The sequence below is a fragment of the Pseudopodoces humilis genome, chromosome 5, assembly GCF_049639895.1.
Source record: "Pseudopodoces humilis isolate 2021_Gansu_Grassland_sample_001 chromosome 5, ASM4963989v1, whole genome shotgun sequence".
Taxonomy (NCBI): Eukaryota; Metazoa; Chordata; class Aves; order Passeriformes; family Paridae; genus Pseudopodoces; species Pseudopodoces humilis.
The window spans coordinates 18172006-18199365 of NC_142204.1; the positions used below are offsets into that span (position 1 = coordinate 18172006).

At 45.5% G+C, this 27360-nt stretch overlaps 1 protein-coding gene across 1 annotated transcript; it reads right to left on the minus strand.

Annotated features, from left to right (window-relative positions):
• Positions 1-1065: 1065 nt before the first annotated feature.
• On the minus strand, positions 1066-26874 carry ATP6V0A4 (ATPase H+ transporting V0 subunit a4). Its single transcript, XM_005527896.3, has 21 exons — positions 26710-26874; positions 24665-24870; positions 24118-24196; positions 23240-23334; positions 22088-22213; positions 21628-21722; positions 20766-20892; positions 20077-20159; positions 15317-15410; positions 14525-14737; positions 14096-14246; positions 13195-13334; positions 12735-12892; positions 12193-12286; positions 9620-9738; positions 8444-8660; positions 6786-6893; positions 4734-4868; positions 3668-3785; positions 2491-2662; positions 1066-1487 (listed from the first exon to the last, which is right to left on the minus strand). The coding sequence occupies exons 2-21, from the start codon at positions 24779-24781 to the stop codon at positions 1394-1396; spliced, it is 2535 nt and encodes an 844-aa protein (XP_005527953.1). The 5' UTR covers positions 24782-24870; positions 26710-26874; the 3' UTR covers positions 1066-1393.
• Between the last annotated feature and the right edge of the window lie 486 nt (positions 26875-27360).

Below are 27360 nucleotides of genomic sequence, written 5' to 3' on the forward strand. Positions count from 1 at the left end.
TGACACCGTCAGCAGTCTTGTCTGTGTGGATTTTCCTGTACCATAGGTTACTAACATCCAAAGGACTGGTGACCTGGGGCCACACACGGGTCATGGACACACTCCTGTGCCCACCTTTCTCAGCTGCAGCTGCTGCTCCCAACCCAAGCTGTTGAAAAAGCCTCGTTGTCACTGCTGCCCAACACCAGTATGGCTTCTTGAGGCCACAAGGGACAAACTGGGACAACTGCTTGGGTTGGGGCTGTATTTTCTCCCCTGTCACTGTAGCTGGAGGAGACTCTCAAGCCTGACTACTGCAGAAACGTAACCTGTGATGACTCTAACACTGTGTGTCCTGCTGGGAACACTCCCACGTGGGATTTTTGGTGGAGCTGGATATCAAGGCAGTGAGTTTTGAAAATAAGGGCTTGTTCAGTCACGCCCCTTGGAAGGGAGCATTCTCCACTCCAAATCCCTTGGTGTACTCTGTTTTCTTTACATAGTTCAGGGTTAAAAAAAACATAGCCTGTTATGACTAACACTATTCAGTTTGAAGGATTAGTAATTCATGAATATTTCAGAAGATCACAGTACATCAGTACTTCAAATTCATGCCAACTGTTTTGATTCCACTTTTCTTTCTGATCATTAGGTATTAGCATTTCTACACAATCTGCTTTAACATCTTGAAAAATACAGCACAAGGGGAGTCGTCTTGAGTCTTCAGTGACAAACAAGTCAATAAAGATAAATAAAATGGCTGCCAATGTGGAAACTTTTGTTTACACAGCTCAAAACTAACACTTTTGTTAAGTGATGATGTGTGTACATTTCTATAATCCAGTGCTGTCAGGCCCTGGGGCAAATCAGATGAAAAAGGATGGTATTTTAGTAGAGCATGTAGAAAATTACAAGCCTGCAATACGATCTGTGTTTGAGATGGTTTGCATTGTGTGCTAAATGAAGGGCTGAAATCTTATAAGGGACTTAATCACATCATATGATCAACCACAGACAAAACATATTTTCCTTGGAAGGAAATATACCACTATGAAAAGGCAGCAAATGGAGCAAAATGCATGTGAGTCAGTTGTTAATAACCGATTTAATTCCAAAACTGCATCTCCTCTTTTCAACCACACAGTAGGCAGCTGACCCCATCAAATGCTGAGGACCAGGTATTTGGCAGACATCAGTGGAGTCTCAGCCAAGGGTCCAGCCAGCCCAGCCGATATAGGTCAGCTCTTGGCTGATACAGCAGTATATTGGAGTGTAGCTAGGACATACTCATCTGCAGCTCTTCTTTCAAGGGTCATGTCCCATTCTCTTTCATCCCATGTACCCTACTCTGTAGAGTGAGCCACCACAAGGAAGCAGAGCCTGGTCTGAGGAGGGAAGCAGTGATGCACTGGTTTTACTCTTCTGCAGTGCCATTGATGATGTGACTGAAGGAGAATGGAGAAAATTTGTACCCAGCTCCCACGTAGAACTTGTTCTGAAATTCCACCCTAGGGAGAAGCAGAAGGAGGCATCAGTGTTGCCTGTAGGCAGGACTTACAGCCAGCCAAGAGGCTGAAACATGGCACCCATGGGAAAAGGGAGGCCACAAGATGTACTCTAAGCTGCAAATTTAGGCCCTTTATGGGACCAGCAGTGAGACACAGGCAGCCCAGGGAGCAACGTGGCACACATCAGCTCTGACTTTCCATCAAGCCGGGCTGGAAATGCTCATCATGAGGCCAGTCAGCAGAACCTTGCCTGGCAGCCTGCCTCTAGCAGCTCTGAGAGCTGGGATAACCACCTGCTGGTTGGACACCAGTGGGAGACAGACACCTCCTCCTCCCTGCACAATGACCAGCAGCAGCACCCTGGTTTGCCTTGGCAGTGTTTATGACTTGTGCTGGGACATTACTCAGTGAAAAAGACCACAGCCTGAGGCTCAGGTAGGGTGCTGAGTTATGGTGGGGGGTGTTTTGTCACCTTGTTCTTGCTCACACACTGATGGTGTGTCCACACTGCTGTCCTTGCCTGGACTGATGATCAGTCAAGGCCGACATGGGCTAACTTGGAACTGGTTTGCCACAAAGCCTAAGCAGGCTGAAGCTCACCTTGGGCTGATGATGCAAGCTGCCCTTGGCAGCTGTCTTGTTAGATCCTTGGGTGGGATCCACAGCCAGTGGTGTGGCTGTGCTGCCTTTGTGCCTTGTCATGCAGCTCAAAGGGGCCTCAGTGGCTCTGCATTTTTCCTGGGACAGACCTGCAGGCTGCCATTTGCCTCACATGCTGATCACCAGCACAGGTGCAGGAAGACAAGCAGGTTACTCCAGGGAGCCGGTCAGAGCAGGGATCTCTCGGCTCCCTTTGGAAGAGTCTCCCTCACTTCATTTGCCAAAGGCAACTAATGTTCCAATGCACTGGCACAGCACGTCTAACACTGTGCCCACCTGTTCCCGCAGCCTGTTCCCTCCCAAAGACTGATCTGGAAAAGCTCCAGAGGACCTCTCCACGTACCAGTGCAGGCGCAAGGCGTGTAGGAAGGCTGAGAGCCCCTCCATGACCAGCAGGATGGCTACTGTCAGCACTGCAAACGCTGCGAAGATGATGAAGATGGCGATGAGCCCTGCCCAGCCGCTGCTGCTGAGCCCGTTGTGCATCACCATGGTCCAAAGGACCTCTGACAGCTCTGCAGGAGGAAATAAAGGGAAAACAGTGCTGAGCAGTAGCTATGGACAGACACAGCATGCAGTCTGCCAGCTCACCCATTTTTCTCAGTTTGTAGAACATACACGCCTTTAAGTTTTTTAGTTGCTTTATTTTATTTAGGTATGTTCTCCATGTAAAGCTAATGTGTATCAGCTTTCACCCCACTCCTACTAAGCTCAATTCTGTGACAAGAAGTACAGCTTACACCTGTCAATCCATGGCACACCACAGCATAGCCCCCCTCCTCTTTCTATTTTCCTTTTTTTGTGTGCACAATTCTTTGGGGCAGGTGCAATTCCTAGCCAGAGGCATTACAACAATCTTAATAAAAAACATTTCAGAAAAACTAGAAACATTGAAAATCTAAGTTCCAGCCTGAGGCAATTTCTAGTATTTGAGCATCTATTTTTAACAGAAATCAAGACAAAAGACATTGAAAGGTATTTCATTGAAATGAAATATTTCTCATGGAATGTGATGTTCCACTGAATGTTTCTGGGAAGAATCCCAGTGAAAGTTACAAATTCCAGAAGCTCTTGAGCCAGACCTTTTCTTTCTTGTTTGGTGAACAAAATCAAAAGAACTGTCTCAATTAATTTTGGCATTCATCTGCGTACCCTAAGTCTATAACAAGAGCTTCTTGGGAAAAGCAGCTATGGCTCCCATGCTTCCTTCACCTCCTTGGACTGGACTACACAAGTGGGCTGCTCCTCTCACTGTGCCACACACCATGAGGGGTGCCTACAGAGCAGCACAGGAAAGGAGCCCCAACCAGTGAATGTAATTAGAGCTGCCAGGGACCACCTCTGAAAACTGAGATGCCCACCATGAAACACTCGGAGTGATCTAACCAGAAGAAAAACATCCTGACACATAAATGTCCACAAGTAGAAATTTGGATTTCATGAAGAAATTTGCAGGAATAGTCAAACACCAGCAGAAGCCATGTCCAGCATGAGGAGACTAAAAGGGGACAATCACTCACGTGCGTGGGCCAAGCTCAGAGCCCAGAGTCGCAGGTAGGAGGCTGTGTTGGAGATGCAGCCAAGGCAGTATTCAATGGTGTGGATAGCTTGGTGGACAAATATGTCTCCAAAATTGAACTGAAACAACATGAAACCGAGAAAGTTTTACTAGTTCTCACTTCAGGGCTTTCTGGCTAAGAGCAACACTCCACCAAGGGCTCTTCGTACTCCTTTTCTTGCTATGTCCTCAGCAGCACAAAGGTATTTCCCAGGAAAAGAGACTGCTCTGAAAAGTGCCAGTTCTGTATGATCTCCCCACACATTCTCGCTGAAGAAATACGATTCCAGTGAAAACTAAATGTTTGGGGAGCAGCTCATGTTCCACTCTTACGATTTAAAATCCTTAAATGTCAATCCACTTGCTGCCAGACTTTGATTTCTTGTAGAGACAGAAATTCTTATGTAAAATAGGGGCTTTCAGACTGTCTATGGGCATACACATTTTGGGAGATATCACTGAATAACTCTATCTCATGATAATGAATAAGCAAATCTGTGAAGATTCCCTGTGACTGGGAACAGCCAGCCATATCCACACTCAATATTGTTGATACTCCCAAGTGCTACAAACATTTTTGTCACTTTTTCCTGTGTTGCTTCCTAATGTAGAAGCTTTTGACAATATCTGCCAAAGGAAGGATTCTCTCCCTAGTCAACAATTTAGTCTGCCAGCTTTAAATGCTCCTTTGCAATTTAGAGGAAGGAAAGCTCACTGACTCTTGGTAAAGTGTTGACCTTCTCTGGGTGCAATGTGGAAGTGAAACAACCACCCTTGAAGAAACAAAAGCTTGAGGTTTGCAAGAAAGCCTGCCACCACCAGGCAAAACCAAAGGAAAAAATTAGAGGAATGAATTCAATGGAAGTTGAATTACTGAATTACTCTGTTTGGAAACATGAACTGTTACAACAGCATGTGTTGATATCTTTTAGAAAGAAGAGCTGACAACTCTGCAAAAGTCTTCTGCTTGACTTTGTGTCTTCTGCTGCTGTGTTTGTCTGATCAATTTTCTGTCCAAATTTTCTTACCTCTTCATCATCACCCTCATGTCCTTCATGGCCACCACTGTGGTCTCCCTGGGAAGCTTTCTTGGAGTGATTGGTCTCTGGGACATCTGCCTCATTTTCACCTCCTGAATTTCCTGAGATGGCTTGAGAATGGATCTTTCAGAAACAAAACGCAGTATTGTTTGGTTGATACCAAAACGAAAAAGTCCATGGCACAGAATTCCCTCAATAACCTCATAATGGGTAACACATGGAGGATTATATCATGAAAACTAAGAAAGTTTCAGCAGTAGTCATCATGGACCACAGAAATTGAATATTCCCACCAAATGACTAATAATACCTAAATATTTTCCATCCTAGAGCATATTCCAGTGCTACTGGAATAATTCCAACTATTCCAACTATTTTGTAGCTAGTTTCTAGTGTCACAATGCACTCTTTGTTCCCACCATGAGAAGATCCATCACTTTTATCACCAAATGAGTAAACTGAGTTACCTTTAAAGCTGGTGATCCCAATTAGATGGGTGCAAATCAAAGGAATTAGTGTCAAGTGAAATAGCAACAAAACCTGGGAGGATCATATGACTTGATGAAGGTCACACAGTTCTTGGAAACTGGCAGAAATAAAATTCAAAGCTCTTGATTCATTTTAAATTGACAAAAACCTCATGGCAACCTCTCTGCAATTATTACAGGACTTTTCTAGAGGCCTGAACAACCTGATCTAATGGTCCTATTATACAGCATAACCAAATAGAGACCTCATGGCTTCTGTCAGGCTCTGCCTTGTCACCCTTTATAGCCTCCAGCAGGTTTCATGGGAGAAGTCTCCTGACAACATATTGTTTCCTATTGCAGCAGTAATGATTGTCACACCCGCTTTATCTTTGCTTTACCTGAATGTCAGCATAGAAAACAGACTTTGCTGCAAACATATAAATCTGGGGGAATGTAGGATATGATCAGACAGCTAACATATGAAAATTGAACAGAAATATGGGGGCACAACAGGAGGTGGGTAAAACCTGTCAGATGTTCCTGGCATAAAAGCAGAAGATGGAGCCAGCCATGTCAAGCCTTCATCCAAATTCCAGAAGAATGACAAAAGAAATTACAGTGCACAGGAAGGGCTGAAAAGGTCTCCCAGGGACATGGCTTTCAATTATAGGTCAGAAGTGACTGGGTTGGAAAAGGTCAAGCAGCAAAACCAGCATCTCGTTCTTCAGATGGAAACATCTGTGCCCTATAAAAGGTACTCCAGGCACTAACTCTGACTATAAAGAGAAGTAAATCTTGACTGACAAGTAAAGTCCTGTTAGTGTAATAAAGGAGAGAATTAATGATCAACTGGGAAACTGCAGCTGCTGCAGCTGTGTGTTGAGAAGCTGTGGGCAAACCACAGAGCCCATGGGAAGGAGGGCTCTGTTAATGTGAAGGCAATCACTTAACGAAGAAATAACTACTAGAAAGCAGGCAACAGCTTTTAAATCAAGCCTCTCCTTCGAGCGCTGTTGCTCTCTCCAAGGCCAGGACTTTCACAGATGCCCCATTTCTACAGAGCAGCAAACTAATGGTTTGTGGAGATTGTGGACTGACATTTGTATGAGGTATTTTCCCTGTCTTGGCTTTACCAGCACTTCAATCTTCATTGAATCTTGTTTGATTTTGGATTCAATAGGTGAAAGAGCTTGGTGTCAGCTTAACAAATAGGGTCTGCCCTTGCCAGCAAAGCTCCTGCTTCCAGGGAAATGTTTCCTTCACTGGAGATATTCAAAAGCTGTCTGGACACAAACCTGAGTAAAAAGCTCTAGGGGACCCAATTTGAGCAGGGAGTTTGGACCAGATCCCTCCAGTGATCCCTGCCAAATTTAGCCATTCTCTGATTCTAGTTTAGATAGTTTAGACATGTCCATACACATGTCCTGGGCATATGACTTTGAAATGGTCAGAGAAAGCCTGAGGTCAGAGAAACACAGAATTACATCACTGCAAAGAGTTTTTGGGGTCTGTTTCCCCAGCTTTTTCTTTGCTGTACTGAATCACCCCCTAACTGATCCACATCCCTTACCATGCGCTGCGCTTTCTGGTGGTTGGCTCTGAGGATGAAAGGTTTAATTAGGAGCATCCAGGGAATAGCAATCAGAGCAAATATGACCAAGAAACTCTGCACTTCTTTCTAAAAGACAAAACAACAAGAGCAAAATATTTCTTTACTTCCTTTAGCCAACTATGTTTATGGTTTAGAAATCTGATTCTATATAATGGTAATTTTTTCTAATATAACAAATACAACTCCCTGTTGTATTTACTGTATTTGGCTGTGCATCCTCTGCTTGTGAGAAAAGCACGTTCAGCTAGAGATGGTTGGAGACCTGGAGGTGAAAGGTTTTCATACTGAAAAGGGTTAATTTACCAAAATCCCATGCTATTGACTTGAACCCGGCTGCTCAGTGTGCCAAGTGAATGTCCTAACTCTGTGTGAGTCAGTCAGTCTGCCTTGCTCTGATCAGTGTAGAAAGGCTGCAGGAAGAGCCAAGTCACTCAAGTCTTGCCCTGGATTTACTCCACATCTGCAGTTCCAGGAGGAATTGAACCTCCACAGCTTAGGCTTGGTAACAGATTGTCCCCACAATATAAGGTGTGCTTACATTGCAGTATGGCACCCCTATCACTGACATAACTGTCTGTACTTCCAGAAAACAACAAAACAAACAAAGGAAACCTCAAACCACAACTTCTGCATTTTTTCGAAGCTGGCTCAGATGTTTGATCACCTTATGATTGGGCTCATACAATATTTTCATTCAGACTACCCAGGCAGAGAGCACATTCTGTTCCTGGTGGGGCAGGGGGATAGGAATATGAGAAAAAAATTGCCACCTTGGGAAAGCTTTGGGTTGTTACAAAGCACAATGTTAACTAAAGACCTTTGAAGGTTGGCAAGACTGTGTTTTTCCAAACTCCCCTGAATCCTTAACACAGCTACTTGGACCTGATCAGGGCTCTCTACTAGCTCTGACTCACCAGCTTTCCCTAAAACTGAGCTCATGTTGGAGTGCCCAGTATGCAACTGTGTAAATGTGGGTGCACACATGTGGCTGGATGCAGCACTTGCTTGCAGATTTCTTCATTGATGCTGCTGACGTAAAATCAATCAAAGAAAGAAAGAAAGAAAAAATCCATGTTCTGAGAATATAAATAGAGATGACTTTAAAACAAGTTTTCTCTTAGGGGAGATTTTTTTGCGTGCTTTTTATTTTTTCTAAAGTGAACTCCCAAGAGGAGTTATTTCTGACAAAAAGCTGCCAGAAAATCCTCTAGCTACTTCCACTTTTTCAAGTGAAAATATGAAGTATTAAAGCTTTCCAAAGATGAAATAGGAACTTATCAAGAAAGGGAGATGTCTCTAGCATTGTGACCAGACTGCAGGATAGCATGCCTGCAATACAGCTTTGTATCTCTATTCACACTTTGATTTTTTCCCCCAGTAATATCTGCAACTGCATCATTATTCTTGTAAGAGCGACACTAGCAAAGAGATTTCCTCTGCATCACTGACTGATAGCTGCTCTCTCCTCCCTGTTGACAAGGCCAACACAAATACCAGAAGAATAAACTTTATTTCTGTGACTGACACTTGTGATTGAATTTCTGAGCCTGTATCTTTATGCCCACTCTCCACAACACCCACTGCAAACACAAAACCACAGGCTGCTTGATCCATACCTGATGCAGATACAATGGAGCATTTGAAGTGTCACTATAATTGAACAGAAACATGTTGATAAAGTGGATGAGGATGCTTGGTGCACTCTGGGATGAATGGACATCAAAATGACACCATTTGAAAATAATCATGAAGACCAGGTAGCCAAAGAGAGAGATAATAAAAATCATCTCTGGAATGAACTGAAGGATGATGTTTATGTATTTCCTGAAGTAGCTGGAAAGAATCAGGAAAGAAAACTACAGTTAATATACTAGATATTAATACAAGTTTACACCCAAGTCTGGCAGTACTTAGCTTTTGGAAAATAACCTAATAAATTTACAACTACCACTAGCCAAGAAAGAAGTCCATAATTACAGGCTTTATCAATGAAAGCCATTGTTTAAATACAAAAGCTCTGTTATACTGATTATCTTCAGATTTTTGTACTTGACCTGCCAGTATCTCAGCACCCCAAAAGATTAATACTCTGAAATAAAAGGGTTTTATTTTCAATAAATAATTATCCAATTTTCAAAAAATGTCATATTCACAAAGTTGAGCATTATATGCCAAGAAAGGTGTAGTATAAATCCTGTAGGGTCCTCTGAAAGACTCTCTGTCCTTGAAGGTCACTACACACACTGCAGCTTTGGAGAGCCTCTCAACACGACAGTGTCAGCCCCTGCACTCTATCACCATTTTTTATTTGTTGTTGCAAAACACAGAGGCAGAGATAGAGAAAAGTACACCCACAAATCCTGACCAAGGGCTGCTAAGCTAGGTGAAATGCACATGCACACACCCTGCAAGATTTCAGTGTCTTTGGGTTTAGGCCAAAAGAGCTTGTCTTTCAAGAGAAAAGCTGTCAAAAGTGGGAGGTGCTACATCTTTTTAATTTAGTGTGCTTCAATATTTCTGCAGAATTGGGAATAAATTGAGGGAGAAAAAAAAAGGCAATAAGCTAAAAAGAGAGTTTATTGAAGAAAATACTGCAATGTTAAGGCTGTGCTTTGGACTTAGCACTGTGTATCAACCATTGTGTGAGTCAGTGCACAGGACACTTCTACTCACACCAGGGAAAGGTCAAGTCATCAGCCCAAAATATGGGGCTTTCTCTGAATGAAGGACACCAGTTTAGTGATGAGGACTTGTGTGCTGCTGCAGCAATAGGCTTGGTGAAATGAACTTACATGTGGTTGAAGAGACTGAGTATCACCCCAAAAATCATGTGCACAATCCCTATGACAACCGACATCTTCATTTTGTAGGAGTTCAGGAAAGTCAGCTTGTTCGATGCAACGTTCCAGATCTTTGGGTAAAGGAACAGGGAGAGAGAGAGAAGAACAAGATTTTCAGCTGTTTGATCAATAAAAGGTTTGTGGAAATTGTTGCTTTCACACCATCAATTTACTCCTACCAGTTCTAGTAAGAGGGTAGCAAGGCACGGAAATGTAGATGTTCCTTTTATTACTTTGCCCTCTGCCAAGGTATTCATCTAAAATGTATACAGTATTAGACTTGCCTAACAAAGGAAATAACAAGGATTTAAAATGATCCCATGACTTTGCTTCAGTCCTCCAGAAACCACTGCAAAGGCTGGTAGCAGAACCTAAATCTTTTCTGTGCCATTTCCTGTCCTCAGGCTGAGTCATCTTCTTTAGCAAAAGTGGAAAGGCATGAGAAAATCCCTCCTGCTGCTACCAAAATTAGCTCCACCCTCACCAGAGAAGTACTAAGGACAGAGCATTTTCAAACTTCTTGTTTGAACAGAAAAAACTCTTTCCAACTCTTTGTCCATGGAGATCAACTTATTGCCTGCCCCTCTGCACTACCTTTTTAGTTATGCTAGGACATACATCCCTTCTCAGTCCTGCCTTTTTTATGCTACAGAGCTTCAAGGTTGCTTCTCCTTTTTTCTCAAACTTCCTAGATCCCAAAGTCTTCTGTCCTCAGAGACAGTAAGTAGACATCCCTTTTCAAACACTGAGTACAGTACCTGAAGAGAAAGGAGGAAAACAGGATTATTTGGAGGGTGAAACATTCACTGTTGCATGTTTGATGTGCTTTGCCTCTTTGGATACCAAAGAGACTGCCGAGCTTCCTCATTTCAGGATGACTTTTTTTCCATAAAGTCTGATACACCTCAGTCATCCCAGCAAGATTTGCAAAGTGCAAAGAGCCATCAGGGCAGATGACACAGATAATCTCCTCAGAGAGGGTCAGGCAGCGGCTGGTGCTTCCAGTCCACCCCTTTCCTGCCAGCACTTGTTCAGCCATTCTTCCCTCCCAGACAAGACTTTTATGCTCTTTAACAGGAAGAAGCCAGGTTGGAAGAGGTAGTCTAGGTCAGCCTAAATTAGAGATGTATCAGGGCAACATGCAGAAAACTCAGCTGCTTCTGAAGTGATTTTCTGGACCAGACTGCCCACATCCTGGGAAGAGCTTTCAAGCTGAGTTTATAAAAAAAGGACTACAAGGTCAATGTCTCTGAAAACAAGGGGAGGACAGAGTTTCTTTGGGTGACCAATTGAAATGAGAGTGCAACCAGCAGGGACAGGGGTTATTTGGCTAATATGAAGATTAAAACAGGAAAGCTTGATGCTAAAAAGTACATTTCAATACATGATAAAGACAGAATAACAAGAAAAAAGGAAATAGGGCACAGAGAAGAAAATGTGGCTAAGTTTATATATACTGGCATTTAGTTTACATTCCACGTGACAAACAGATCACAAGAAATTTGAAAGTTTGCCTTCAAACTGGTGAGGTATCTCTGGAATGGGTCAAGTACTCAAGTAAGGAAACAGACTCCAGCAGATGTGTGGTAGAAAAGAGACTGCAGCACAAGACCACTCTCCAGGAAAATCAAACTTTCTTCCTGCTTACCATTTTGCTACTGCCTGTGCAGAACCAGCAATATATTAATTGCTAATTGCTAAAAGAAAGCATCAGAAGGACTGATGAATGGGAGGGTAAGTGGTGGTTAATAAAGTTGTGTTGAATAGTGTGGAACCTGAGCACAATGTAAATAGTATGGAATAAGTGGAATGTGCTGATTTTGCCTGGGTTAGAGATATTTTTCTTCCTAGTGGCTGGTATGGGGCTGTATTTTGGACTTGTGCTGAACACAGGGTTGATGGTGTAGAGATATTTTTGCTATTGCTGAGCAGGGCTTACACAGAGCCAAGGCTTTTGCTGCTTTTCATGAGGCTGGTGAGGAACCTGGGGGTGCACGGGAGGCTGGGAGGAGACACAGCCAGGACAGGTGACCCAAACTGACCAAAGGAACGTTCCAGACCGTATGACATCGTGCTCAGTGTACAGAGTGCAGGGAGGAAGGGCGGGGGATATTTGGAGTGATGGCATTTGTCTTCCCAAGTCATCCTTGGATGTGATAGGCCCCTGTTCTCCTGGAGAAGGCTCAACTCCTGCCTGCTCATGGGAAGAGATGACTTGATTCTTTACTTTGTTTGTGTGCACAGCTTTTGCTTTCCATGATAAACTGTCTATATCTCCACCCATGAGTTTTTTCCAGCTTTCACCCTTCCAATTCTCTCCCTGATCCCACTGGTGGGGGAGTGAGCACGGGGATGTGTGGGGCTTGGCTGCTGGCTGGGGCTAAACCACAATAACTGTGTAAGGAACAAAGAGCAAGGAGTGAAAAGCACAGCTTCAGGAGAGAGTGTAGGAAACTACTGATGTACCTGATACGTAGAAACAGGATTGAAATACAAATTATCTTAGAGAAATTTAGTTTAATTACCGGATCTATTCCAAATGGATATGGATTTCCAGAGTAAACTCCTGGGACTGCTGGATCCAACTGCAGCACTGTGTTGTCTAGAAGCACATCCTTACTACAAGAGGAAAGGGAAATTACCTTTGCAGCTTAATCTCCCCGTTGAAGCCCACGGTATATTTATGTGAGGTGTGCTGAGGACTACCACAGGATATCTGTGGCTGACTCCAGCCTTTCTGTGACCTGTTATCCTGCACTTGTGTGCATGTAAATGGGCCCCACACAATGGCAGCCTCCTTCACACTGATAATTCTCTATGCATCAGTCCTGGACACCTGCAGATTTTTATGCACATCAGTGCCTGAACAAACAGGCGTGTTCCCGGGGACTCTACATTTCCATTTCAATAGTGAGTTCATCTGTGTGTGTCAGACAAAACCTCTGATTCATTCATGACTGCATCCACAGCAGGGAGTCCTTCCCTTCCCCACACAGGCAGTCTCTCTTTCCAAGCCTACATGCTCCATTTGGTGTGTTTTTACTTCCCTCTTACATTTAGCACTTACTTCCAAGTGTTATTTTTAAACATGGGGATGATATGCCAGGAAGAACCAAAGAAGTTGAACGATTTGGAGAAGCAGTCATTGTAGATGAAGCCAGTGTACATGGAGAAAATGCCCATGAGCAGGATCAGGTAGCGCCCGCTGAAAAAGGTGTTCCAGATCTGCAGGGGGAGAAGGCAGTGCCCATGACCAAAGTACCTGTAGGTCCATTGGTCAATTGGTGGGCCTCAACCAACAAGTAGACTTGATTGTACTAATCTGTATATATACAATTATTCATAGAAAATTTTGGGTCTCTTAGGCCCTCTGTTTATAAGTAGGTAGAATTGCCAAACTTCTGCCTCACGGGTGTCTTTGAGCCATCTCCACACAGCCTTTGGGAGGCTGGATGTCCCCTTTATCAGAGGGGGCTGATGAGCCTTTCCTTATGCTGACAGGGCGTACCCAGTGCCCTGGTACTCACCTCATTAGTGCTTTTCTGGGCCAGAAGGCTCTTCTCATTAATGACCATCCAGAGTGCGAAGCCCAGCATGACAGCACCATGGCCACAGTCCCCAAACATCACCGCAAACAAGAAGGGGAAAGTAATGATAGTGTAGGGAGCTGCAGGAGGGAAAGGTCAAGAAGCTCAGCTCCCTCTAAACAAAAAGGGCTCATCAAAGAAGCACTCTACCCCATCAGGCTGTTCCTTACAGGTACTGCCCTCAAAGGCTCCTCAATCCCTCCCCTACATGCCAAGCAGTCAGATCTAGTGCAGAACTAGCTTTACCATCACAAAGAATGTTCAATTGTATGACCTGTACCTTCCTTGAAGTTTTATCCTTTGTTTGTTGTCTTACCATAATAAACATCATGTGTAGACAACTGCATTCTGTTTTGCAACACAAAAATGTATTTAAAGGTTACTATCATGTTTCTCAACCAGCTCAGCCTCAACAATCTGAGTTAATCTCATCCTTTCACATAGGCCCCCATTTCTAGGTTTCTACTAACTCTCAGTGGTTTGTCTGAGAGTCTCTACCATTGTTTCAAATTTTTCTCAGGTGCTTTTGGCCTTGTTTGCCTGAACACAGTGAGCTCAATTTACATTTTCCTTAGGAGTCTGGTTCTTTTCCTCGGAACAGCTACCTCAACATTTGTTCTCCATCCTGTATTTGTATAGTTCTTTATTTCCATCACAATCATTTACTGAAGACCAACAGCCAAATTATTTGCCTGAGAAAATCCATGCCTATGCACCAAACAGCTCCAAGATGGCTCAGATTTCTCAATCAGCAGCGAATATGTTTTTTAGGATAGTGAGAGAGCTTCAAGACTTTGGCTCATGCAAACCAGACGCATGAGTTGAGTTGAACATTTCTCACCTGGGTTCATCTCCCTGTAGTTGCCCACGCCATACGCATCCACGATATTCTGAAATCCAGCTGTGAACTTGTTGGTCCTGTTGAAGGTGGGTGGTGCCATCCTGGTGTGTATGGCAGTGAGGATGGGGGCAATCGTGGAGCCACTGCGTTCCTGAAAACCCGGTGACAAGGACAGACACAGAGTGGATAGAAGAACTGGCCCCACAACACCACTTCTGGCTCAGGGGTCTGTCACAAACCTGCTAACATTTAATGTTGACCTTTAGCTCCGTCAAAAGATGAAAGGTCAAACTACAATGGGACAACCTCAATTTTAAACAGAAAAGGGAGCCCCACATTACAGTAGCAGACCTGTCTGAACATATGCTCAACATGTAAACAGTTCAGTGCAGGTGAGAGCTTCAAGGACCCAAAATGTTGCTCTCTTACCATTCCTTGATGGAGAGCTTTTTTTATCCGGTCAGCGTCAGCCACTGGGAACCAGATCTCTGCAATGACACACTGCTGGGTGACATCGATGTTACAGCAATTCAGGATGTGGTAGATGGCCTTGATTTTCTTCACCTTGATACCCCAGGACCACAAGTTGGCTGCCGCCTCATGCAGCAGCCGTTGGCGGTGGGACTCGGTTTGTGTTATCACCTGTAAGCACAACACAGGGCACCACTCAGGATAGGGAAGCATGGGGGGCATGATCTGCTCAGTTAATTGGAGAGGGCAGGGGGAAGAGGGTTGACGAAGAGGAGCTGTTTGTGTGAATGCATGGGGTATCCTGGAGAGCAGCGTGTGCAGGTGTGGACACAGGATCACTCGAGACCAGGTGCACAGAGCTGCTCACCAAAGACTCTCCCTGCATAGTCCTGAGTCACTCTAAGTGTAGAGGAGACCACTGGGAGCTGCTGAGCTGTGGGATTGGCTCCCTACTCAGCTGCTTACAGACTGGCCATATCTCACCACGTGCTCCCAAGCTGCCATCTCCTGCAGGCAGCTCTGTGCACGATCTTGGGGCATGTCACACCCAAGAGCAGAACTACAGTTCATGGTCTTGGGACTCCATGCATCACGTGGCCACCACAGTGCTGCTGTGTAAATGATGGAGATAACGAGACAAGGTGTTGGGAGGACAGCCTGTGTGGTCTGCAGCATGGCTTCAGGCAGGACAAATATCTGGGCAGGTCCCACTTGTAGGGTTTAGTCCTCAGTAAAGCCACTTCCACTTACTGTGTTTAAGTCCTCGATCCTTGTGTTGACTCCATCAAGCATTTCTCGGCGCTCGGTGGCAGACTCTGGACAAGGATAGACTGTGGCACGAAATCTAGCCTCAGTAAGAGAGAGTTGAGAAACAGCTGTTATTTGACTGAGTTTTCTTCCTCTCTACTCTTCTCAACTCAAAGGCAGAAAAACTGGACTTCATTCCTGACCCAGCAGGATAGTCTCATGTACCACAAAGTCACACTTGGTCTCGCAGAAAGGTGCAAGTAGCTACCTTTATCCCTTGGTGAGAACAGGGATCCCTTCGCCTGTTCTAGCAGAAAAACACTCCTTGTCTTAGGTGATAGAGAGGACCTGATGTCATACAGAGGTCAGCACTAACACGTAGGCACCTCCCTTCTGTCCACAAGCTGCTTGACTTGCGAGAAGACTCAACAAAAGCCCATCCTGGCAAAGGCAGCCCCGCTAACACAGCAGCCAACAGATGTCCCTCTTGCACCGAGGCTGGGAAAATACCATATCCCTGTCTCTGCACTACTCTCCTGCAGGCACTGGGAGAAGGCATCAGCTGAGCTGCTGCTGCACTGCAAGCAAACTCCCTTTGTGCAGGCAGGCTGCATAAGTAAATAACCCCGTAAAGACAAACAAACAAAAGGACTACGTTTCCAGGATAAAATAGGAGAATGGCTGTCTGCCTCTGGTCCACTTGTTTGGCTACACAGCTTGGGAGCAAGGGAAGGATAGGTGAAGGGATTTAAACACCTGAGAGTGGTATCTGTTACATCAGCTTAGAAAAACCAGCTTAGAAAAAGCTTTTATAAGCTTACTCCCAAGGTTCTGTTTGGAAGATTCAGGGGGTTTGTTTAGTGTGGTATGACCCATGTAGGATTCTAAAATGAGTGAAAGTCTTAGCTCCATGCAGTTACTGCTTCAGCTGTAGCACACAACTCGACCTTCTCTAGTCCAGCTGCAGGTCACTCTGGAGTAAAGCTGCTCCCACCAGAGCACACTGCAGTGTTGTACAGCCACTACACGATCCCAGCACAGACAATTAGAAATGCATGTCTCTCTGAGAAGTGTGCAGCTACCTGTCCTGCCTGCAAAGCAAGTCCCAGAGGACTCTGTGCACAACAGCCAGCACAAGGAGCTCCCCCCAGGACCTTACAGCCACTGCTGCTGCTCTCTCCCTGCAAGCCTGAACTGAGCTGAGGTGCTGCAGTAACTAAAACAGCAGACATCCCTCCTTTTTCTCCTGCTTGGCTTGTTCAGTGATATCTAGTGCATGTGCTACTCCTGCCACTTTGATACTGCCCATCGGATCTGCAGGAAGAGATCCCTCCTCTTTGCAGAGCAGGTATCTCCTGCCCCTGACCTAAGGCAACACATTTCTTGTGTTTCCTGACCATCCTGTCATGGATACACTGAGTTAGGGCTGCTAAAATGCTGTCTTTCTGCACACGAGATGAATTAAAAGATGTAACAGGGTCATAGGGATCTATCTCTGCTTAAAAGACAAAAATGTGCAGGCTCTGTGTACAGACAAACATCGTATTCTGGCTTTGTCTGAGTGCAGGATATTTCACCACCTGCTCCTCAAAATCAGTTCCAGCATACATACAAGTGAGGACAGTTGCAAATTGAGCAAAACATGCTGCAATTTCCTAGAGATCAGCCCAGAGCTCTGTGTAATGACAGCACGTGGTCCCCAGCTAAACTTCCCTTTCCAGAATTGAATTTCTCCTCACTCAACACCTGGTATTCATTTCCAAAGGTTATTCACCCTACCTAATTATTTCCATCTTCTTATTCTTCACAGCTCTTAGTTCATCTTTAATAAGGATTTTTAATCAAACTTGAAAGCTTATTCCTCCATGCTGTACAGTTCCCCCATTCCCAATAACGTTATTGCAGCAGTGCTGCTTTGATCTTTTAACAGCCATTTTGCATACTGAGTATCAGCTTTGCCCTAATGGCACAGACATCTCTGAAAGCTCCAGGAGAATTCAGCAGGGAATCCTTACATTGATAAACCCAGTTTAGTATTCACATTAGTACTGAGGCAGCCGCAAGAAAAGAAGGAAAAGAAAAATTCTTACGCTTTCCTCCTTCCTGCTCCCTCTACACCTTTCACTAATAAATTTGTGCATGGACTTAATGCTCATGAAATTGGCTGGCTAATGTTACCAATTAGAGTCAAGCAGGGACTACAAGTGTAACCTGAGGCACACAGCTCTGCAAACAAATCTTAGCCTGCCTTGCAGGAGGCTGGCTTAGACCAGTCCCATGATTTTTGCAGGATATTTACTTGTCATGAATGATGACTTAGTGCTAAGCAGAAATATCCTGCTGGGGCTGGAATGACATTGTTATCTGCTTTAGGTATAGTCAACCCTGCCTTAAAGGTGGACCAGACTAAGGTGTCTTGGTCTGGGTACCAGGGGTGGCTGATGGCCCACAGAGCACAAAAGGAGTGTCAGAGGATTAATACATTTGGAAATCTGCCACACAGGAAAACGTCCATGTATATGGGCATATTAGCGACCAAAAAATTTGAAAGTAGGAAGGAGCATAAAAGATGACTTCATTAGCACTGCAAAGAGTGTCCTGTGGATTTGTCTTTGGTAGGTGCATTTTCCTTTGGTTACAAGGAAAGAGAAGAGACAAAGAGAGAAGAGAGACAGAGAAACCAGTCGAAGTTCCTTTCAACAAACCTACCACCACAGACATCTGCAACACTAGCTCCTAGAAACTTTGAACATCACAACCTTCCTGCAGGGATCTGCTCATATTTCCAGCACTGCCTGACACCTAGATGCAGAAGATTGTGCCTATGGTTTGGGTGATTTTGAATGAATATGAAATGAATATCTTGACAGGCATCGCTTGTCCTTCTACTCTCATTCCAGAAAAAAAAGTTTTGACTGCAAGGAATTTTAAATGCTGCAGGGGAAAAAAAAAATTACATCCAAAATGAAGAACTTCCAGCACTCCATGGGCAACCCCAGCCAGTTCTAAATGTATGACCTGCTGACTCGCAAGGCCATCGGCACAGGGGAAAGTCCAGTGGGAAGCATTCACCACCAGCAACTGCCCATGCTGAAGGGGAGAAGGGTTCTGAACAGCATTTAAAGTGCAAGAAAAGAAATGAGACATAAGAGGGACATGGGCCTGGTGAAGCAAGCCCAAAGGAGGGCCATAAAGATGATCAGAGAGATGAAGCACCTCTGCTATGAGGAAAGGTTGATAAAATTGGGGTTGTCCAGCCTGGAGAAGGAAAGGCTCCAAGGAGAGCTTTGCACACAGCCTTCCAGTACCTAGAGGCCTACAAGAAAGCTGGAGATGGACTTTTTACAAGGGCATGTAGTGACAGGACATAGAGAGAATGGCTTTAAACTGAAAGAGAGTAGGTTTAGGTTGAATATTAGGAAGCAATTCTTTACTGTGAGGGTGGCGAGGCACTGGCACAGGGTGCCACAGAGAAGTTGTGGATGCCCCATCCACAACTGAGTTCAAGGCCAGGTTGGATGGGGCATTGAGCAAACTGGTCTACTGGAAGATGTCCCTGACTATGGCAAGGGAGTTGAAATGAAATGATTCTTGAAGTTCCTTCCAACCCAAGCTGTTCTATGATTTTATTATATGCAGGAAGTTGTAATCCAGAAAGAGAACAAGGCTTGCTGAAAACTCAAAGACCACTGGCAGCAGCAGACTGATCCTGCGCAATGGCTATGGCAGAACTCCCTGGATGTCTGAGCTTCAGGATCAGAAATCAATGTCTGAGAGCTCGGAGCCTTCCCTCATGTCCATGACTGTTTTATAGACTGATGCCCACCCCAGGAGGGCTGAACTTCTCTCTGGATGGGCATTTCCCTCCACTGCTCATAGAAGGTATCTTAGAGGGCACCATTCCAGTGCAGGAACTACTAACAGACCCCAGGGTTCTGTCACTTCTCGGGACTGAAGTCAGTCATCCCAGCTGGATGAAAGATCTACCTGCTTTTATTCCGATTAAAGGCAGGATGTAAGGAAAGGCCTGCCCTGAGTGCAGATGTCAGGGAAGAGCAATTCCTCAGCCTCTCCCTTCAGGCTCTTGGCTCGTCCTGCCCGGCTGAGGGGCTATACCTGAAATGGGTTTGGTGACAGCAGACAGATCCTCTCATCAAATCTGATATTCACTGAAACAAAGCTCACTGGTCATTAGTGTTGTGAAAGAGTAACAAAATATTCAACCTGAATTATCTTTTCAAGGTGCTTAACAGGGTGGAAACAAGTCAGGTTGTATGAAGCTTTCATTTCTCTCCTGGGCTCTGTCTCTGATTACACAGATATTGCTCAAAGACCTTGGAGAAAGGGTTGAATAAACTAGAGCACCACCTTTTTATGAAGAAATGCAGGAAGGTTTGAGGGAAAGTTGAGGATTACCATGTTTTCAGTCCTCAAGTTAGGGCCCCTGATTTTCAGGGGAAGAGTGCTGAGTATTTTTTAAACAACATTCCCCTTTTAGATGCCCCAAGTTAAAAACCTAGCAACTGAAGCTCTCAAGAGCCGTATGCCACTTTGGAAAATACAGGATCTCAAGTTCCAAGTGCCAAGGTGATGGATGTCTTTCATGACAAGGAGCAGCAGAGCTGAGGAGTGGAAGGGAGGTTGGTTGCAGAGCTGACAGCTGGAGAGCTGGAGATCTGATATCTAGTTCCAAATTCAGCCAGCCTGGACTGCCAGTAACCACCTCTATGAGAGTCTGTGACTTGCCCACAGGCCTGCCTTACCCATCACAAATCTTCTTGATTTTTTGTTTAAGCTGCTCTCCTTGATAGAAGATAATGAACACGTTCTTCTTCACCTCTTCTCTCTGCAACACACAGTTCAAGCAGAATTTAACACACCCCTGGTCTGGTGCAGAAAAGCTGGTATCCTTTTTTTTTTTGCAGCCTCTCCACTGGTTGCTTTTATCCCCCATCCCCAGATTCCCACCAGCAGTGTTTTCCCCACATGCTCTTTCAGGAAACAGGCATGGGCAGCAGCTCTGGGTTATGGGGGAAGGAGTGATGTGGAGCAGAGGGGACAGAGTTCCACTGGGGCATGGGGCTCACCCCAGAGACACCAAGGGGAATTGACCCTCCATGGCTAACTCCAGGTGGGCACAGCCACAGTCCACTTCCATGGTGGTCCCTGTAATACAGCAGCCCTGTGAGGCCTCCTGGGCCTCCTGACAGGCAGGAAAAGGAAACCACCTCAACAGTAGCAAATGGGGAAAGCAAAGTCAAATAAACATCTCCCATCCTCAAACCATCCCACCTTTCCCCTCTCTCATCTCACCCCTGAGGGTGCCTGCCCTCAGACACTGAGCTCTGGAGAGGCAGCCAGTGCTGCAGCATGGCCCAGCTCACCAGTGCTGTGTCTGCAGGTCACAAGTACCCACACAGGGCAGAGGAAAGCAAGCCAGGTTGGTACCTACTGTCACAGGGTCCTCCATGGGGGTGTCCATTTCTGTGTATCTCAGGTAGATGTTTCCCCTGCAGGCTCGCCACAGTAAACGCTCAAAGGGGATCATCCTCTCCCTCTTTATTACCCCTGCTGTGAATCTGAGCAGAGTTACAAGATAAATAAATTACAAGCCCATTCTATGCCTTTTAGGACCTGTAGCACACAGGAGCCCTTGTTCTCTAGTCTGTGCTAGCCAGGGCTCTGCTGCTGCTGCAGGCACTCCTAGAAAAACCTTCCTTGCTCAAGCCTGGCTTTTATCTCAATCTACTGGCTTTATCCTATTGTTCTTTCTTTAAAGAAAACTTTCCTAGATCAGCAGGTGAAGGTGAAGAGACAATTCTGGCTTGAGATGCAAGAACGGAGAGATGCCTAAAGTCACACAAACGAGAATGGCACAGGCAGGAGGTGGAAATTTTGAAGTGGTGGTTTATCTTTATTCTCCTGTTTTCCTTTTCTGAGAAAGCATCAGACTGCAGCCCAGTGCAATACCATGGCTTTTTCTGTGGTTAGACATCCATCCACAAGGACCAGGCTGGTAGCCAGATGCCTGAGTCCAGAAGTCATGGGTGAGATGTCTCAAGATAACAATTTTCAGTCAATACCTACTGAAGGATCACTGGAATTGGTGGTCTGTAAGTAGAGGTCCATTTGTCCCACTGACCCATAACCTGACCAGAGTTTTGATGATAATTTCTGAGGACATTCACTCTCTTATAGTCATGAAACAGCTGTGCAGAGGAGGCTGGTGAGCACTCTCTGCTAAGAAGCTGAAGGAAGCTGTGCCAGTGCCACAGCAATGCAGCACAGGTGGGAAAGTCATCACCAATACACACCCCAGCTTGGCAGCTGTAGCAGCAGGAGTGCTTCTCAGCTCCAGCAATCCAGATGTGTCTTCACTGAAGAAGTCATCTGGCAGATTGGTTTCTGCCTGGAAAACACCAGTTTTAAAAAACACTCTTCAGCATTGCCAGTTTGAAAACTATTTTCACATTTTTTCTCTTAATGATTTTTCCCCAAAGGTAGCTTTCCACAGAGATTTAGACTGAAGGAAAAACAATAAAAGTAAGCTATATCTTAGCAATGGAAAAACATAAATGGTATTTTCAAAGAGATCTGTGAGCTAAGTTTTTGAGCCCCACTGACTCACGGAGCAATGCAGACTCCAAAGTCACTGAGGTGTTTTTGCAAACCTCATAATGGCTAGTGGTAAAGACCTCTAAAAGCAACATACACCAAATGAAAGTGCAAGTATTTTTAAGAACCTTTCACATCTCTGTTGGAAGAGCCTCTCACCTCGAAGAAGTCCTGGGTTTTCTTCAGCAGATGTTTGAGCTCTGTCAACTCAAGGAAGTTTTGCTTCAGTGTTTGCTGGTTCTGGTTGGCTTCCAGCAACTCAGCTTCAAGTTTCTCCAGTACTGTCTGTTTAGGGTCCAAGCACATCCAGAAAAACTCTGAAGCAGATCAGTGGCTCTTTCCCAAGCTGATACCAAATCTCAAAAACCAATTTTTATTTTTTTTTTCCAAGGGAGAATACAGAAGCGTTCAACAAACACTTAGATAAACACTTTTTGTAGGAAGATATTCATCAATGCCAATGCATCATTTTTCCATTGCAAACAATCCCTGATGGGTGTGTTGTCCTCTTCTGGCATTGAAGTTCTGATGCCCCTGACCCAAGCACAGGCAAGTAGGTGTGTGTGTGTGGTGTAGTTGTCTCAGCCTGCCTGGGTACCTCTGTGGTTCCTCAAGACATCTCACACCCCAGGCTGACTGGCTGTCAGCTTACTGACTACAAAAGAAACCTACATTGGTTTAGGTTCCTTAGCTATAGGCCAAAAATTAGGTGATGACATGAGACCAGGAACACACCAGGAAACCAAATTGCTTGTGAAGCTGAACCCCTTGGAAAGCCTGATTTTCCTTTCTGGTCACCTACATACGAAGCATTTTAAAATTACCCTGTCAGTAAACTGCTCTGCCAGCTGGGCTAGAATAAAGCATCCCTTGCATATCCAAAAGTGAGGCCCAAGTATTTGTGTCAGGCCCCAGTATCACAACCCAGCAGGACAGGAAGTCATGGGTTTTTTATGCAGTGAAGTGGGTTCTAACATCAGGTCTCTTAGTAAAACACCAAAACCTTCTTATTCTCTCCCATAGGATGATGGGGGCATTCTGTGAAAGCAATATTTTTCATTAATATGTGGGACCAGAGGGATGTTTCACAGGGGATGGTAAAAAGCCTGGGCTCCTTTAGGAACATGCAACAGGACCAGCCTCAACCCAAGTGCTGAGGCAGCAACTTGGGGAGCACCTCCCTGGGCAGGGAGAGTTGTGCCAGCCTCAGGCACCAGATTCCTCCTTGCAGGGAGGGCTCTACTGAGCACATTACACAGACAGCCTGCTGCACAGCCCTTCTCTCTCCTGGCTCCACTCCAAGTTCTGTACCTCCATATCAATCATTTCCCGAGGTAGGGGGGTCTCTGGGTACTTTTCTCCTTGGACTATCTCAACATTCTCTTCCATCTCATTTTCCAGAAAGCCTGCAAGGAGAGGGCACAGAAGTCTCAGCACAGAATCATCCCTGGTGCATCATCCTGGTCACCAGCTTGTTGCTCAGCCAGGGCCAAGGCATCCCGTGGAGGTGTGACAAGATTAAGTGATGTACAAGGGCCATCACCCCAGTGCATATACACAGCCACCAAGGAATGAACACCCCCAGCCCCCTTTCTCAGTGGAGATGCTGTTTCTTCTGAAGTCACCATACCCACTCCCTGCAGGCACAAGTGGTCCCCTTTATCTGGGGCAATGAATAAGGCATGCAGAAAGCTCGGGTTCCACTGCTTCCCCACCAGTGCCAAGAGCTGCAACCATGGCTATAGCGGTAGGGAGAGTGCAGAGCTCCCAGGATACACATCCACAGGACAGTGGGAATCACAAGCTCCGCCGCTTGGGTTTTAAGGACTTATCCCAAGGCTGAAGCCCTTGGCCGCAAGAAGTGTGTGCCAACAGCTGGTGCACTGGTATAAGAGTCAGGTTATCTGGACCAGCCTCCTGCCCAGCCCCAGATTTATCTTGTGATTTTATAAATGCTAATTAACCTCCTTTCAGTTCAGTTAACCATTTTCAAAACAGGGGCAACAATTTATTGCCCATATGGGGTGAAGTGGTAATTAGCTGACGCATGGAAAACATTTCCAGGGGCTCAGATGAAAACATCACCATTTTGTCACTAATTCTGCTCCCCAGTGTGAGAGCACTTAAAGAAATAAATCCCACACCACAGTTGGCAGGAAGCCGATTGCATTTGACAAGCGTTTACTTACGCAGGATTCTCTCCAAGGATTCGCACCTCCTCACTTCATTCACAAACTTTCTCTGGAAGCTGTTGACATTCACATTCAGCTAAAAAACAGGAGGGAAAACAAGCCTGGGGCTGAAGGCTGCACAGTGCTGCGCTCATTTTTAACATCAGTGGAGAACCTGTGCCTTTGGTGCAGATGGCAAACACCATTGTGTCTGAGAGGGTCCTGCTGGCAGGACAATGCCTCATGGCCTAGGACCTGGTGGTCTCCCACACAACCCGGCTGTGACAGCAGGAGTCACACAGGGCCTTCATGGAGACACTTCCTGTGTCCTGGCGATGCAAGGGATTGTTCTAAGGCTGTGCAGAGGGCATGCAGAGCACTGGATGGGGACTCAGGGGTGGGTGGGGTCTTGGCATGATGTTTGGGTTTCAGAGCAGCCCCGCTCCCACCGTGGACTTTTTGGCCTCCCTACAGGTGCATCTTTCCCCAAGAGCTTTGAAGGAAGGACAAGCACACCCTGGGGCACATCTCCAACAGCTCAGCATGCCAGCCAGGCACTACTCACATCTCTGAACTGGACCAGCCCCAGCTCCCCGAGCTCAGCCACGCAGCAGTAGGCAGCCTCCACCTGCAGGAAGAGCTGCCTCAGGCTCATCTCCTCGCTCCGGAAGACAGAGACCATCTCATCCGTTCTTCTCTGGCCTGGAAGGCCCTGGGAGTCTTTGTGGTAGCAGCACCTTCTTCCTTGCCCAGGCAGGAAGGAGCCAAGCTCTGCAGGAACATTGGAGGTCACTGAGTGAAAGTGCTGGAAGATAACCCAGTGCTGCCCATCACGTCCTCCAAAAGGGTTTCTTCACCTTCTAAGAGCCTCCTTGAACTCACATGAGGCTTCATCCCACCAGAGCAGTGATAGATGCTGAAGTATGTGTGCCACAGGGAAAGGGGAGGGTCACCAGTCTCCTGTGACAAATGAGCAAACACCCTGCCCTGTCCTCTGCTGGACCTAAGCACTTCAGACCACTGCACTCAGGCTCTGTATTTTGCTTTTGGATGCTGTGATTGGAAAGAACTTGATTTGTCTTTGCCTTAAACACACAGACAAAAAATAAACAAACAAAAAAAAAAACCAACAAAAAAACCCCAAATAATTTCACCTTGCAATTAAAGTGAAAGAGGTCTGACTGTTTTTTTATCAGTTTCATTGATAGTGTGAACATTGCAAACCCATCTGGAGCATGTTACATGGGCGAGGGGAGAAGAGCAGACTCTTTTCTTTCAATGAAAACAAACTTCAAGTTTTCAAAAGAATTTTCTCCCCATAATGTATAAGGGACTGTTTTCAAAATGAGATACATGAAATAACATGCATTGCACAAAATTTCCTGTCATCTCTATGCTTATTATTATTTACTTTGAATAACCTGAATATAGAAATTGTCTTTAGTTTTTCTCACACAAAATTAACTGATCAGCATGCACAAACACCATAATTACCTTTTTCCAGAGAAAAACATGCAAGTAGATACACTTCTTGCATGCATTTAATTCTGTAGCAAGCCTATGCTTTATAAATAGCAAAACAAAATCCTTTAATCACCTCACTTCTTGTTGACAAGGGTAGCAAGTCAATTGTGCTTAACCCCCTCTGTCTCTATGACCCTTGTCTTTCAGTATTTTTTTATAAATTGTGGCTCCTATGAATTCTCTTTATAACGTCCAGAAGATTAATCTTTAATATAAGAGAAGCATTTCACAAGATATTAAAGGCTTGTTTAACAGGAGCATGGTAGTCACGGGTCTGTATTTGCTCAAATGTCCTGGGAATTTTCCTTCTCCTATTCTCTGTACCCATTCACTCAAAAATTTAAAATGCTGAAAATACAATATATAATAACTAATATCTTGTTTAAAGAAAACACCATGTGTCAGCTTAAATGGATTAAGTACATACATTTTAAATTTAGTTGGACATTTCTCAGCAAACTGTATTTTTCACAGGAAAAAAAGACAAAAAGTTGCAAGAGATTCATTACTCAGGAAAGTAAATCTGCAGTAAGTGAATCAAAAAGTTTAAGAGATCATCAAAGTGTCCAATCCTAATTTATTTAGACTGAAAAGTATGAAGAAACTATAATCTAAAGCAGCTTGTATTTCTGAACCTGCAGTTAGCTTCCATCAAAAAAGTGCTAAATCCTTAGAAGCAATAGAACAAAACTCAAATAAAATATTTACAAGTATCTTAATTAAGCTGCTTCAAACCATCCAAAGTCAGGGTTCTACTCTTCCTTGGTAATCTGTCAGGAAAAACTCCAAAAGCTCACTTTCCTATTGCTTTGGAATGACAGAAATACCTACTCCAAGGAAGGCAGAGCTTTCAGCCCTCAGCTATTCCTACAGACGCAGGAGGCTTGTCCAAAAGCACCTGCTGGCCACCAATACTTCTGTCAGCATCACCCCCCACCCGCCCGTCCCTACTCTCCCTCGCCCCCAGTTTTGGCTTTGGCAGAAAAAGCGAGTTGAGAATTGCCTGCCGTTCCCCATCGGAGCGGGTTAAAGCGGGCCGGCTCCGGGCGGGTCCCGGAGGGCTCAGGAGGTGTCACCGGGCTTTACCTGCGAGCACCGCGCTCCTTTCCGCGGCCTCTCCCGGCCACCGACCGGCGTCCCCCGGCGTCCCTCCCTCCGCAGGTGGCGGGGACAGCAGCGCACGATGGCCCGTGCCACACGGGACACGGGACACACCTTTGCTTTTAAGGTCAGAACTGGTCTGGACCAGCGGAGGGAAAGCCTTTCTGTCCCCGAACAGCCCCCGGGCGGATGGGACCGAAGGCTTTGTGGCTCGGTCACGCCGCCGTGCCCGGTGTTGTGGCAGCAGGCGGCTTGTTGGGACTGACAACAGAGGGGACAAGCTGGCTGTCACCACCCCCGGGCACCCGAGGGACCGGCCGTGCGCCCAGCGCTGCCCCGCATTTGCGAGCTCCGGATGGAGGCTCAGCCGCCGGGCGGGTGGAAAAAACTCCTGCTCGGCTCCTCAGCGGATTTTCCTCGCTGAAGGCAGTCTGGGGAGCACAGGGAAACAATGGGAGATTAATGATTTTCCTGGCGCAGGGGCAGAGCGATGGAGCAGGGACAGGGCTGGGAGGGCAGGGGCTCTGCTGAGCAGGGGCAGTGCTGACAGGGAACTCGATTCCCACCCCTTGACATAACAAATACTGGGGGGAAGGGGGCTATATAGATGCTCTGCCACTTCAGCCGCTAAAACAA

What these genes read in the sequence shown, in the direction of transcription:
- ATP6V0A4 (XM_005527896.3), bottom strand. Translation starts at nt 24,781, where the DNA reads ATGGTCTCTGTCTTCCGGAGCGAGGAGATGAGCCTGAGGCAGCTCTTC. An exon ending in ATCCTTGGAGAGAATCCTGC is followed by an intron (nt 23,335 to 24,117) that starts GTAAGTAAACGC and finishes CTCTCCTTGCAG; the next exon opens with GCTTTCTGGAAAATGAGATG. An exon ending in AAGCTCTCCATCAAGGAATG is followed by an intron (nt 14,247 to 14,524) that starts GTAAGAGAGCAA and finishes CCGGGTTTTCAG; the next exon opens with GAACGCAGTGGCTCCACGAT.